Below are 14,764 nucleotides of genomic sequence, written 5' to 3'. Positions count from 1 at the left end.
TTTGCAACATGAAAACCTGGACCCTTAAGTTTTCGCATTCAAAACTACATCCTACACTATAAAATTCGTTTCGGTGATATGGTATTGATTTTTGCTGGCTTTAAGGGCAGAATTACAATTTTGAAGAGCAAATATTGCACAGAATTGTGTTGTACACCACTATAACATGAATATGAGATCATCTGAGCATCATACATTTGTAATATTTCTCATCAGCATTAAACCATGTTGAAACACTCTAGTTTGTGTGCAACTTAATTTCATAAAAATGCACCGACTTCCTCAAAGAGAGTACAAAAAATGTGTAAAGCGCTGTATATGACAACATGCAATTTCACATCTCCAGCAAAGACGTGCTGTTGCCTGAATACCTGGACTTAAATCAGGCCTGTTGGGTTAAAGTCTGTAAGATACCGCTGCTGAGACTTTTGTTAAATGTTCGTCTTAGTTTAGGGAGAAAGGTGTGAATTGGTGCCGTGTCTGACGTCAAAGTCAATTCTCTTTCGATTCAAAACATAACCTGAAGCTTCATTTTATAGGTTGATCAGTGTTCCACAACTTCTTATAAAAAGTTTGATGGAAAAAAAGGTATTGAAACTTTAAATCTCTATAACTCGTCAAATGAAGTGAAATGAGATAGCATCGACAACAAACACTCCTTTCAAACAGTTTATAAAAAAATAAAGAGCCAATCTAACAATCCATGTGCCTGCCAGGACAGAACAAAGCAAACACATCAGAACTTTGCAATGTACATATTCATGTGTTGTTACAGAACTGGATTAGCGGTCCATTTTAGGACAAAAACTCACTCGCTCACAAATTGGCAGCAAACATTTGAAAAAACACACAAAAAAAAGAAATCCACTGGAAAATGACAAAAGCAGAACTTAATATTGACAACAGTAAAACAAATTTTGCAAACTTATTTACATTGATCACTTACTAAAATAGAAACATATCATCTTTCTTCTCCTATACGCTAGTATGCCAAATTGAACCAGTCGGAAAAACGGAAGATTTTCAGTCCCAGCCACGTGTAATGAAAGGTTGTAGATCAGCAGTGCACACCAGTAAAGATACAATCACAAAGACTGAAACCTAGAACTCTCCTCCTCATTAGGCCAAAGACTTAGATGATGATGATGATGATGGCATATTTAGTTAAATTCAAGAGCAAAAGACCCATAGCACTTCAATACAAACAGCATTTTTAATATTTCAATTTGGTAAAAAAAGTCATATGGATATATTTCATTCCTTTTAGTAATAATCAAATTTCTATAAATTTTAGTTCAGCGTTACAGAAGTTCAGTCCAACTCTAGAAAGTGATTCTGATGCTGTTTGAATTAATGCCTGTCCAGTAGTGATCATCTATACAGCATTGAAGAGGCTGACGACAGGCCTCTGCCTCATATTTTACACTTCATTATGCTCTCAGTTATTACAGACATTGTAAACGACATATATAAGGTAGGGCTATGGCTTCACTGTCATTAAAGAAAAAATAGATCACTGCATGCTACGGATCTATCTTGCAAAATAGTCCTCGTGGTCTCTGTGCTGAATTATCTTGAGCTGAGCCGACGCCTGGGTGTCAGCACGGCTCAAATGTGCCCCCTACCATTAGGATGGAGCATCGAAACGGCTTAAAGAACCCATGAAGTGATTTTGTTGCTTCCAAAGCAGCCCAAACTCTCAAGTAAATTAGGTTTACATTTAAAAAAGCCAAAACTCGTTTCTTGAAAATGTAGATTTTTCATCTTGCACTGGGGGATTTAACATTTTAGCTGCTGTCAGGTTTGAGGTACCATACTAAGTAATCTTCTCAGTGCTAGTAGGCCTGCTAAAACTACATACTTTCTCCATGTTATGACAGAATGTAAAACTTGATGACTGTCTTTCACCATGACACTTTTTAAGGAACCGACTGTTACTAAAACAAGAGACAAACCTTGAAAACATCTCATCTGTGCACTGAAGCATTCACTATTTCACTGGATGTTTGTTGTTTTGGCTGTTTTAAGTGCACCTTTCTCATCGTGAACAATTGTCTTTATTGCTTAGACAAGCCACTTTTCACTTCATAGCATCTTAGGTTTGAGCAATTTAGGAGCTTTTCATATTGTCCATTTCAAAATGTGGACATTTTCACAGCTCTGTAACAGATTAAAGTCAATTCAGCTCCAAGGCCTATTTTGCAAAATAATGACAAAAAAATATATATTAGGGTTGGAAGATGGGACAAATACATCAGCTATTAGGCTGAATCTATGCCCGATGGAATTTTTTTGACCGTTTTAAATTGATGCAGATATATATTTAACTACTAAGAGCACAATTTCTATGTCATCAGTAGTTGTGATGGATGCGACAGAGTGCAAAACACATCACCTGCATTCCAGTGTGGCTTTTCAAGAGACGTCATGTCAGTATGATCTGTTTAATGGCTTTGTAATTCAGTGGTGTGCTACAGTTTTGCAGGTGCAACACACAGTTGGGAGTAAATTTTGTGATATGGTGGCCAATTGGAAAAGTCTGACCTATCGCCCAACCCTAATACAGTATGTATAATGTGTGGTGATGTGGTGGCACAGAACAAAGTTATGAAAGTAAAGATATATGGCCAAAGATTTTTCAAACACATGTTATGGCCGTGCATCACACTGGAGCATCATTAGCACAAGGATAGTCCAAGGAAATGATCAATGAGCACCTCTTCCACAGTCTGGCCATTAAGCTATGGTGTTTGGCTCCAGGTTATACACATTGTGGAGTCCTATCTGAGTTCACTCCATTACTTTTTAAGGATTTGTAGTCAAGGAGGATTCTGATTCAACAGAGCTCATCTTTACGAAATTAATTCCACTTTTGGTCCCATTCTCCTCTCTGAATTTCATCTCCAGCGTCTGAAAAGCTGGAGTAGCTGTTGAGGACTCAGATGATTCCTTGCAGTCCGGGGCAGCTGGCTGGCTTGTATGTGTGGTGGTGGTGGCTTAGACTACTCACATTCAACGATCTTCAAGGCAGGAGCGGTCATTTGTGAAATAAGTAAATTGGCCTCTGAAAACCTTGATGTGATAGAGAAAAATAAACGTTGAAAATGACATCAAGCTTACAATGGTGAATAACATGTAATGCATAAATGGATTCTGACAAATGAGTGAATTACCTCTTATTGAACACTTGGGGGCCCCAAGGTACTCGGAACTGGTGAAGCCCACCTCTGTTGTGAGGTATGATGCAAACTGGTCAGGTTTGAGGCGGATGCTGTGAAAATTCCTGCTGATATCATCCTGTCAAATGAGAGGGAAAACACATTTTTCAGTCGATCAAACCAAGCTTTAAAATCACAAAGTGCACCGGGTATATCCCAGGTGTGTTTGCTTTGCTACAAATCTCCTGGTTTGCATCACAGCAGCTACCTGCCATCTCGGTTTCTTACCGTCAGCTTCTTCCTCCTCACGTAGGACTCCCAGGGCTGCGGCTCCAGGATGAACATGCCTCCAGGACGGAGATGTCTGTAGACTCTCTTGAAGAGCCGCTTGAGGCCGCTGTCTCCCCAATTCAGGTGAACCCACTTGGTGACGCTCAGGCACATGATCACGTCGTACTCTGGCCGCTGAGTCAAAAGAAGATTATCGTTGTCCAGTACATAATTGGCCTAAAGGAGAGAAGAGGTGCGGTCAGAAAAACATTGCCTTGACAGGACAAACTCCTCAGCACTATGACTGTAATAAAGTAAAGACTTAAACACATTAGGGGTATGGCCAAAGCCGAAAATCTGGTTTCTGAAAATCTTATTTGACTGACGTTTATGAAAGTGTCTTAAATTTGTTTTTTGGTCTATTGGACAGCAGAGTGCAGTGATGTGCAGGTCGATCCACTCGTCAACAAACCATTACTTGCATATCGGGCAAGTTTACGGTCAGAATGAGAAACCCGATTGTTGGGGGACAGCAAAGAGAAGCATTCTTTTTAAGTGCTTAACAGAGGAAGCATAAAAACAATAAAAAGTAAAAAAGACCATAACACTAAGAGGCTATAAGTAATTTTTTTTAAATGCATTAGGGATGCACCGATACAGATACTGGATCAGATATTGGGCCGATGCTGACTCAAATAGTTGGATCGGGTATCGGTGACAGAGGGTTGATCTATTCAATTCAATGTTCATATACTATTTACATCGTATACTGTCATTTTAATTCCTGTTTAAGTTTTGACCAATTTGCTAATGCATTTAAAAGTTTTACACCTGAATTGTAATTTCTGTTAATTTTGAAGATTTTCTACCAAGTTGCTGGTGTACGATTTGTTATTTTAATAATAAAGAACAATTAAATAAATGTATACTGTATCTATGTATGTATTTATTGGTCACAGTTTGTTTTACAAAGTTAGGAAAGCAGTGTTTTAAATCAGGCCTGATGTTGCCTTACACATTAAAGAATGATCCCAGTCACTTCCACACAGTGTGGTATCGGTACTCGGTATCGGCCGATACCCGAAGCCCAGGTATCGCTATCGGTATCAGGACTGAAAAGGTCGGATCGGTGCATCCCTAAAATGCATCCTGTAATTAATATCTAATTATAGGATGCATTTAAAAATGTTGTATGTATTTGTATGTGTGATGCTGACTCTTTGGTTCTTATAAACATTGAACAGGTGAGGTGATCTTCCAATTCAAGCTGGGGATGACAACAAAAACTAACACATGAGCTATTGAGGAAGATAACCCACCAAATTTTACTGCTGCTCTGTGAAACCATTTGACTTACAAATGGTGCCAGATTAATATGAAAGCTTGTGTGTAGGGAAATCCAGAAGGGGATTTGTTGTAATAATTGATTCAACAAATTGAGTCATTTATCAAGTGAACATGCCAAACTCTAGATATATGGACTGATATACACGACACAAACACCTGCTGTATTAAATTAAATATGCTTCCCTACAACTTCCCACACTCTAACTTGATACCAGGGTGGACTTGTCCAACAAATACTAGGCAGTCTGACGTTCCTCCCTAAAATCCATCTTGTATTGTTCAGGCTGAGGGGACTCAGGCGGTCGTCTTGAGGCTTTTCACTCATTTACAGGATAAGCTCTGTGCTGCACTGCCATTATCTCTAATGCTCGTAGCAGGGAGGAGGCAGTTATCGATTTCATTCACAAACACTTTGCTTTCTGCATCCAACCAATTCATGTATCTGCTTACACAAAGCCTGTAAGTGAAGTGGAGAGAAGAAACTTCGATAGAAATTAGAATAATAAAACCCTTAATGAGAAACCTTTGTATTTACGAGAATAGCTGCCGTAACATTTGTAAAATTCTCCACCAAGGGTGGCACTGATAGGTCGATGCCATTAGAAATGCTTCCAGCCACGTTGCAACATCAACCTGGTGAAAAGGACACACTGCTGCTTCCCCTTTCCTGCTTCCATATTTCAGTTCTCAAAATCACTGGCAGCTTCTTCAGGCAATAGTGAGCCACTGGTTGGAAACACACATGATGAGGTGTGCAACAGACACACAAACGTTAAGGGTGGACAAACTAGTGGTAATTCCCTCCGTACTCAGTCTAATTGAAGTGAGTCTGAGAATGAAACTGGTGCAGATGCTTCCTTATTAAATAATCTAACCATAAAAGATCCTGGCCAACATGATTGCTTTATATATCTGTATTAACTTTTATATGAGGAGAGAAACCTGTGTCCTTTTGACTTAGAGCAGACTAGTTTTTGTTAAAAAAAAACAAGACAACAACTGAATTAAAATGTAATTAATTTGCCAAAGCTTCCACTGATTCCCAAATGTTTTAAAACTCCCAATGTTGTTGAAACTTTCCAACAATGCATCCAATCATGAAAACGTAGTCCAATGTCCTCAAGGATCTAGTGAACATATTTGATTTATGCTAAAGCTGAAACGATTAATCGATTAGTTGTCAACTATTAAATTAAATCGGCAACTATTTTGATAATCGATTAATTGGTTTTAGTAATTTTTTAAGAAAAAAAAGTCTAAATTCTCTGATTCCAGCTCCTTAAATGTGAATATTTTCTGGTTTTCTTTACTCCTCTATGACAGTTAACTAAATATCTTTGAGTTGTGGACAAAACAATCCATTTGAGGACGTCATCTTTAGGCTTTGGGAAACACTGATCAACATTTTTCACCTTTTTCTGACAATTTCTAAACCAAAAACTAAACGAGAAAATAATCGACAGATTAATTGACAATGAAAATAATCGTTAGTTGCAGCCCTAATGTATTCACCTTTGTAGGCCTAATGACAATCATTTTAAATATGAAATCTGTAAGACTGATAAATAAACGTAGACTCAATTTAAATTTCTATACTCAATTACAATGTTAACTTGCTAGCAATTCAAAACTGCTATTTATTTTCCTGGTAAGTTAATACCTTATACATCTCGTCCAGATAAGCTACAAGGTGCTGCCTGCATGCTATAATGGAACTGATTTACCGTGCTGTGACAATGCTATCCCTAATCTAGAGCCAAGACAATTATCATTGTCATCAGGTTCCAGGGAGAATAATTGGGCGCACAATTTATGTCAAGTCCTCTTGTGAAATCAGTCAGTGTTTCCGTAACATGCAGCCTCTCTCAGTGTTTTTGGGTGTGTTTTAATATGTTTTACAATGGACATGGGCTGGTTTCTTTACATCATGCTGCTACTGCTTAGTCTTAATAAATAAGACACACACCGTGCCGAATTGTGAAATACTGATTTCATTTTGACCTTCATCTCGGCTCCCAAGATGCAATAACATGAGAACCTTGTTCATGCTGCCACCAAATGTTCACACCGTCTTACCTTGATGAAGGACACATTTGAGGGGAACTCTCCGGGCCGCGTGGTGGATGATTCTGTTAGTGGAGGTGCAGCGATGGGCCCCCTGGAGATCCGTAGGGACACGGGAAAAGAGCAGCTCACTGAGTGATCAGGGGGGGATGAATCACAATCTGCCTGCTCCGTTTCCTCTGTTTTGCCTTCCTGCCTCTGGGTGCCTGCCTCATCTGTGCGACAGGAGTCAGTGTCATTTACAGCCTCTGCAGGGCCACTTTGTCCTTTCACTGGTTTCCCGTTTTCAGCCCTGCTCTCGGCTTCATTGTGCTTCTTGTCTGCGCCCGTGAGACTCTCGTTTCCATTCCTCTCCTCCTGCTTGGTGCTCTTTTTCTCCTGCATCGCATGCCTGGCCTCTTGGGTCTGCAGTTCAGACAGGTAATGTCTGATGTTCTTGCGAGCTGCGTGTACCAGACCGCTGTCAATATCTAGGCCCAATATGCGGGCGGGTCTTAGCATTTTGGCAATATAGAGTGTCAGGTGGCCTGAGTTGCATCCTAAATCCAGAACGTCTTTCCCTTCAAACCATTCTGGACGAAGCAAACGTACCCGTGCGTCTTCACTAGCGCCTGGGTTACGGTAGCCATAATACTTGTTGTAGTTCCCAAACTGGAACTTCTTCTTCTGTTGCTCCTTCGCTTGGTTGTGCGGCTGCTGGTGCTGACGACCTCCTGGCCCTGTTCTGGAACCACTCCTTGGTGTGTGGAAGGACTGGGAATGTCTCAATCCCCCCGTTCCAAAACTCCTGTCTCCTGATACAGACTTTCCGATTGGCGTAGAATGGGTGACAGGGGGCTCCACTTTGCCAGAGTTACGCCTACGCTTGCGTCTGCTTGTGTGCTGGTTTGGTGCCCCCGATATGGAGGAAGTGGACTCCTCTACAGACACAGATGTCATCTCCTCCTTGCAGCTGGATGAGTTGTCAGCTGAGTGCTCGCGGGAATCCCCTGTGATGCTGGAGAAACTGTTGGACTCTTTGGAGACCTCTAGTGCAGAACATGAGGCTAACATACCTGGAAGCGGTGTGGAGGTGACAGTTTTGACCTCACTTTTTCCTGATTCTGACAGGTTGATCTGTGTGGTTGAAATCCCACTACCACCAACCCCACCCCCACCCCCACCTCCTCCTCCTCCATGATGTCTGTTGCGGTGTCTCTTCCTGCCACCACTCTTGAAGGGGGACACCAAAAAGCTACCGTCTGCTATCCCGCTGTTCAGGTTCAGTGGATCTGTGATGTCTCTGGGGATGAGGATCTCCACGGGGTCTCGACTCTTCGCCGGCAGCGGTGAGGATTTGGGCGTCTCCGCATTGAGTGCCCTGTTGACCTCCTCATCCAGCAGGCTGTTGAGGTTCAGTGGGTCAAAAATGTTCCCACCCAAGAGGAAGTTGGTAGGCAGGACGGAGTCGCTCTCAGAGTTGGCCCTCCGTCTCCTCTTGCCAGATGTGGGATGCTTGAAACTAGAGTTTGCAGTGTTGCGGCGCTTCGTAAGTTTTGTTTGCTGTGGTTGTTTGGAATGATGAAAGCTGTTCCTGGGATTGATGTTATTCTCGTTCCCTCTGGCTACCTGTCCGGCGTCGTCTGATTGGGTGAGCGCGTCAGTTGTGCTGGTGTGTTTTGGTGAGGCTTCGGTGCCTGAGACAGGACAAGCAGCTGCAAAATCAGGGGTGGCTGCGGTACCCTCCACCATCACAGATATATTGCTGTAACCTCCGGTACATTCTGAGAGCTGCAGAGATGAAGTTGAGCTGGCCTGTGGACTGCCAGTTTTTACAGTATCCTCATCAACAGACATCTCTTTTGGTTTTCAGGACTGCTGCAGACATGGAAATTGTTCTGGATCTGAAAGTCACAGAAAAAAAACTGTCAAATAAAAAACTTGAATAGCATAAATCCTTAAGTATAGTGAACAATGTTAAATAAAATGAGGTGCATCCTTATCGCTGCAATTACACTCACAGAACTACAATGCAAAGTCAATTATACCAACACAACTACTAGATAATGCTTCTGAGATTCTCAAACTTAAAAGGGAACTACGCCAATTTTCTAAATTCATACATGTTTTCCAATGGTCTAAAGCTGGGCATACACTGTACGAGTTTAGAAATGTTGTGTAATTCCTACTCCTACTGTACGAGTAGAATGTTTGCAATGTAAAGCCAAAGCTCACAATTTATGTGCTCACACTGTACGATCCGATCGTCAGCCACAACCTAAGTGCTCACACTGCACGCGTAAAATAGAAAAAAAAACACTTGAAAGCTCATAGGCAGGTTAAGTTTGTTTGCTAGCAGAGGTCTGTATGGGTCACAATACTGCCCAGGCAGAAACGTGCTGCCTTGATCATATGTGCCATCCTGTCTGCTGGAAAAAAAAAGGGGCGCCGGCGTATATGGACTTGCAGGTGGCTAGGTAGATGTGGACAGTATGGCTTGACCATTTTGCAGAGAGAATTGGAGGTAAGCTTGCTACGTTTTACTATACCTATTGTAGATAGTTATTTTGAAAGATACTCTCTGATTACTGTAAGAAAAGCAGAAATAAGGCACTGACGTTGGGGAATCGGCTCGTGGCTCTGCTTCAACCGTGCGAGAACCTGTGGACGGCCGATCAAAATTTCAAAATGTCAGAAATACACCCGACTGTCCGACGGCCGGTCGGGAGGAGTTTTATCGGTCTTCGTTCCCCCCGTACACTGCACGGCAAACGACGCCTGACGAAGCTGAATTTTGGTGTCGTGTGGCTCAAAATTTGGGCCAGAAACAGGCTTAAAATCGTACATCGTGTATGCCCAGCTTAAAACAGTCCAAAAAATATTAGTAAACATGAACAACTCTCTCCCAAATCCCAAAGCTAGAGCATTAAAATAGATGACACTGAGCACACCTAGGGGAATGATCTGAGTATATAGGTACCTTTTCGCTTTCCCACCTGAGAGCATTCTAATAACGCTCATTTGGGTAGAAAAAGGGAAAGGGTAGTAGAAGGGAAGTTTGGGGTCCCCTGCTGGAGCTGTTGCCCCCGCGACCCGACCCCGGAAAAGCAGTTGAAGATGAGTGAGTGAGCAGGAGTGGGTATAAAAACAAACACAAAATCAGTCTCCCATTCATTGTCTATGGAGCAGCTCCTTACTTTATACCCAATGACATCACCATTTTGAGTTTTAGCACTCTAGTTTTTGGATATAGGAGAGAGATGTTCATGTTTAATGATATATTTTTTGGACTGTCTTAGACTATAGGAATAACATGTATTAAGTTTAAAAATGGGCGTAGTTCCCCTTTAAGTCCCAAGGACGTGCGCCTGAAAAAAACGAGGGTCAGTGAAGTGCACATGGTGGTCAATCACTTTGTATTTACAGAATAGGATGAATACTAGATAACACTTTACACTGTCATTTTCCTAACATAGTATTACAATAATAACAACATTTTTAGATGCAGAGGACTACGTCGTTATTACATTGACATCTGAAGCGTGTCTACTCAGTGATCTGAAAAGTTGAGGAGTCCCTGTGTTGGACAGTTATCTAGTTAGTTAGCACAGCTAGCTCTTAGCTGCTCTATCGCGGGCCAGAACGTCGACTAAACGTTCAGCTCCTCTCCGGCCAGTTACTAGACAAACACTGAAGTACCCGCCTCGACGTGCTGCTGCCTGAAACCCCCTAAAACCCTCAGTCACATTGATCAAAGTGATACTATCTACCAGATGGCCACCTAGATGCGTAACAGTCAACAGTGTAGTCACCATCAAAGTAACAGTCTCACCTCACAGTTGTCCCCGCCTCCGGCCGGACTGTCACTACCTCGCTCGCTCTCTCTCTCTCTCCCTCTCTCTCTCTCTCTCTCGACTCGGAGCTAACGTTAGCACGTAGCTAGCTCTCAAGTGTCCCTACATTAACACAACGTTGGCTAGCAACGCAAACACGCCAGTTAAAACGCAGCGCGGGTCAACCCGGGCTAGTCTGTCCGCCCGTAAAAGGCTCCTCTTCTGTCTCCCCCAAAACTGTCTGGTCGACTTGTTCAGTGAACTCCTCTAGTTCGCCCAGTGTCAGTCAGTCAGGCAGGTTGGTGAATAAATTATTCCATTCGCTGATAGAGAGAGTCGGCATGGCGGCTCATCCGGGCTCCGAGCAAGGCCTATCGAAGGAGGTTAGGACACTGGTCTTGGGATACGGGGTATAGCGCATGCGCAGCGTAACTGAAGCTGAAGCAGATCTTACTGCGCATGTGTAATACCCCCGAATATATGACGTATTGATGACGCGTTTGCTAGCCTCCTTCGATAGTCCTTGGCTCCGAGCTGTAGTTCCAAGACGACTGGGGCGGAGATGAGTGACTGGGAGGAGGGAGAGCTCTGTCGGTATTATAATGAGCCTCACTGATCCTCATGCTAGGAAGTTATAGCCAGAAATATTAGGCCTGCAACTAGAGAATATTTTTTTAATGACAATTTATGTCAATAGATTTATCGATAGTTCCAGTCCCAACGTCACATTACATTGTGGTAACTGTTGTTTTAATATAGTTCTCTAGTTGTTACTCTGAATATCTACCGTATGAGTATAGGCCTATATATACAATTTGTGTTTTTTCATTGCAGGTTAACACATTACTGACAATTTTCTTTCTGAATATTCTAATCATGATTTAATTAAGAGCTTAAAGCAGCAGTAGGTAGAAATGTCTGAGCAAATCTGATTGAAAAAGTAGTAGTGCATGAGACAGGTAATCTGAAAAAAAAAATCATGTACCTCTGTGTCCTCCGGTGTCCTCGTGCTCCTAATGGCATCTGCAAGATTTCACAGACTGGAGGAAAACAACCAATCAGAGCCGAGCTGGAGCCTTGCCATCTCTGAGCAGCTGTCAATCACCCGTGAACTCCGATTAAACGGTCAAACTAGGCAGCGCTGATCAAATATTAATCTATATTCTGTTACTGTAATGCCTATTTCTCGCCTCAAATCTTTTCTGAAACATCTTGTAGTGTACTGTTTAGCTGTAAAATGAGAAGGTTTGTGACCCGGCAGCCTTGTTGAGAACAGTTGAGGAAATACCAAGCACCGCCCACCAGACGGAGCACAGCGAATAGGAATCTTCAATAGGAACGCTCTCTCTCTGAAATGACCTGTGATTGGCCAAAGTCTCCTGTCACAGGCTAAATTTTTTTAAAGCCTGAAAACAGAGCCATGAGGAGGTGTAGAAGTCTTGTTTTCTCTCAGAACACTTGGATTACAATTTGCTGAAAGGTTATTGTGGAATTTTTGCCCAATGATGCCAAAAACATACTGCCTACCCCCACTTAAATTAGGGAAATTGTTGTGCAGCAGCTGCAGTACAAAGTAGGAAATAGTGCAAATATGAAATATAAATTAAGGTGCAAGTATAAACATATCAATACATAATGTTACTGAGATGTTCCACAGCAACTGTCATTTCTAGTGTGCATTAATAAATGCAATGTCCAGAAATGACAAGAATTTGATGTGTCAGGGTGCATTTGATTACAACAACATAGAAAGAGTGCAGCTTCCTGCAGTATTAAATGTATCCCCACTTTTGTCTTCTCTCTGCAAAGTTGAAGGAGTGACCCGTCTAATGTGGAGGTATACCATGTGAATGCAACTTCAAGCTCCTCATGGTAAGGTCGCACACAAAATCAATGCCACATTTTGGATGTATATGCCAGTTTTAAACTCAAAGACGACTTGGTTATTCTGTTCTCCACAGCATCGCAGCCATGGCTACAACCCACAAACCAGTGGTTGGTGCTTTGGTTTTGATGACACCCTCACAGTCAACTTCAAGGCCACAGTCTACCAGGTAGGCTTGTTCACCCTATCATTGCTCCTCTGACCAGTGTCTGGAGTAAGCCTGAAATTAGAGCTAAGGATGTGAGCTAAGACTGAGGCCATTTTGCTGAGGTAGCAGGGCAGCTTCTTGTCACTGAATGGTCTTTGTGATCTGAATCTTAACCTCCTGGTAGTGAGGAATGAAAGTTTTACACCTTATTTGTACCTTATTAAGTAAGGAAATAACAAAAGAGTACCTTACAATAGGTAAACATACCATGCTTTATACTTTAAATGTTTTTTGGCTATTTCTTGGCGATAAAGTATGACAGTGATGAATGCAAAATAGATGAAAATATTTGGGGAATAAAGCATGGCATGGTGGAGAAGTTATGTCAGCAGTACAAATTTACCTGAAATGGATACAGCTTTATATATAAAATATAATGATTTGTAAAAAATATTTTTTGAGTACATTGAAGATTTAAAGCACTTGATTCACAAAAGTACAAATCTGATAAGTTTGTAGCCTTCTAAATTCAGGAGTACAAAAGATGCTAGCTGTCCTCCAAGTAGCCACTAGAGGGAGACAAAATATGACCTTAAATATGCTGTAGCCCATTAGGCTGTATGTACACCTACATAAATACACCTTTGCAGCATTTCAATACTCTCTCTCCCTCTTTCTCTATAGTTTCTTCTTTTTAATCATACTGCGCAGTTGTGATCATAATGATTTTTATTATTGTATCGCTGCAAATTAACGTGTTGCAGTTCAGCTTTCCCAATAAGTTGGTTTATTTTACATAAAAAGGAAGACTTTTCATGAGAAATTCTCCCATTGTGGTTGGTCTGACTAATTTAGTGAAAACAACAGAGCGGCCCCATTCCACCCAGAGAGAGGCTCCAGCGTTACAATCTGCAGCTGTAGCAACAGGAGTGTTTATGTCTTTAGGTAAAAGATGCCTCCAGTGGAAAGAAAGGAAAACACTACCAGCCACTTTCTCTATTGATACTGCAGGATGGAATTTTTGGCACAGCAGCTTTCTCTAAATCATCAGGGGTTTTATGATGACTAAGAAATATCTTAACCAGCTCCAGAAAGATTCAGGAAAATCCATTTTCATCAAGTTATGTTATAGGTGATGCTAGATATTGTTGCTTTTTAACAACATATAAATTCCCAAATAATAATCAATAAGTGCTCTAGCTGCTTTAACTCTAGCATTTACTAAAGTTATAATGCTGAGCTGCAGATTACATGAATACCCAGTGTGTATATTCACTCAAATCTGAGATTTATGGAGATAAAAAAAATATTTTACTCATTCAACCTGCTGGCATTTAAACTCAATGGTATAATTGAATGAAAATGAGGCGTCATAAACCTTATTCACTCAAATATTACAGCAATTCTGCTGAAGATCTGTAGCCACACACATAACAAAATACTTTTTTATAATAAAAAACTCAAATATGTTCCTTTTAATGTTGTAATAAAAAGATAACCTTGAGTCAGTTACTCTTGGAAACCAATGTGGCACATGCAAAATGAAATTCCCTAAATAAGTGATGAACTGGAAGTCTTAAATATGAATAAGCATAGATGGGACTTTTTTTTTTCAAACAGGATCCTCACATTTGATATTCTCTGCTGTTGAGTTGACAGCTTGCTCCTAATTGGGTTCCAAATCATCGCCGAAGCCTCTAAATGAGTCACCCCCTTTTAATCTCTATGGAGGGGGGAAATAGGAGAGAGGGTACCTGTTCCCCCGCCTCTGTCCCTCTCTTTTCTCATGTTAATGGGGGTGCGGTCCTCGATCCCGGGCGCCATCTGCCCTTCCTCGGGGTTTGGGCCCCAAGCACTCCAGACGTGTCCCATTGTTTGTGTGTGTCCAAGCAGAAAGTGGTGAGTACACATGGTTCTTGTGGCCCAAAAGGCTCCTCCGTCAAGGGCACGAGCCTGCTGTTCATTAGCCTACATGTGACGGAGGGAGGGGGCTGCTCGCGTGCCCCGTCTGCAGTAACATCAGGGGGATCCGCCGTTTGTTTTGCTGTGAATCCTGTTCCGATTTTATGATGTCATTGTA

At 41.7% G+C, this 14,764-nt stretch overlaps 1 protein-coding gene and 2 long non-coding RNA genes across 4 annotated transcripts in view; 1 reads left to right on the top strand and 2 right to left on the bottom strand.

Annotated features, from left to right (window-relative positions):
- LOC141753221 (uncharacterized) overlaps positions 1–11,237 on the bottom strand; it is a 75,203-nt gene extending 63,966 nt beyond the window's left edge. The window contains exon 1 of the long non-coding RNA XR_012590417.1: positions 10,689–11,237. This is a non-coding gene — a long non-coding RNA (uncharacterized LOC141753221). The remainder of the gene's footprint in view (positions 1–10,688) is intronic.
- On the bottom strand, positions 660–10,804 carry mepcea (methylphosphate capping enzyme a). Of its 2 annotated transcripts, none has more exons than XM_074611665.1 (5): positions 10,651–10,804; positions 6,852–8,722; positions 3,447–3,665; positions 3,174–3,297; positions 660–3,072 (listed from the first exon to the last, which is right to left on the bottom strand). In XM_074611665.1, the coding sequence occupies exons 2-5, from the start codon at positions 8,673–8,675 to the stop codon at positions 3,038–3,040; spliced, it is 2,202 nt and encodes a 733-aa protein (XP_074467766.1). In that variant the 5' UTR covers positions 8,676–8,722; positions 10,651–10,804; the 3' UTR covers positions 660–3,037. The 2 variants fall into 2 exon arrangements, with proteins under 2 accessions (XP_074467766.1, XP_074467767.1); XM_074611666.1 differs by having other exon boundaries at positions 10,522–10,656.
- A 3-nt stretch (positions 11,238–11,240) lies between the features above and the next one.
- LOC141753220 (uncharacterized) lies at positions 11,241–12,706 on the top strand. The gene is made up of 3 exons (XR_012590416.1): positions 11,241–11,389; positions 12,461–12,523; positions 12,613–12,706. It is a non-coding gene; the product is annotated as an uncharacterized LOC141753220 (long non-coding RNA).
- Positions 12,707–14,764: the final 2,058 nt, after the last annotated feature.

This window comes from Sebastes fasciatus, chromosome 16, assembly GCF_043250625.1.
Source record: "Sebastes fasciatus isolate fSebFas1 chromosome 16, fSebFas1.pri, whole genome shotgun sequence".
Lineage (NCBI taxonomy): Eukaryota > Metazoa > Chordata > Actinopteri > Perciformes > Sebastidae > Sebastes > Sebastes fasciatus.
This window is presented reverse-complemented; position numbering and strand designations above follow the sequence as displayed.

What these genes read in the sequence shown, in the direction of transcription:
- mepcea (XM_074611665.1), bottom strand. Translation starts at nt 8,675, where the DNA reads ATGTCTGTTGATGAGGATACTGTAAAAACTGGCAGTCCACAGGCCAGC. An exon ending in TGAGGAGGAAGAAGCTGACG is followed by an intron (nt 3,298 to 3,446) that starts GTAAGAAACCGA and finishes CTCATTTGACAG; the next exon opens with GATGATATCAGCAGGAATTT. An exon ending in CCCCAAGTGTTCAATAAGAG is followed by an intron (nt 3,073 to 3,173) that starts GTAATTCACTCA and finishes TATCACATCAAG; the next exon opens with GTTTTCAGAGGCCAATTTAC.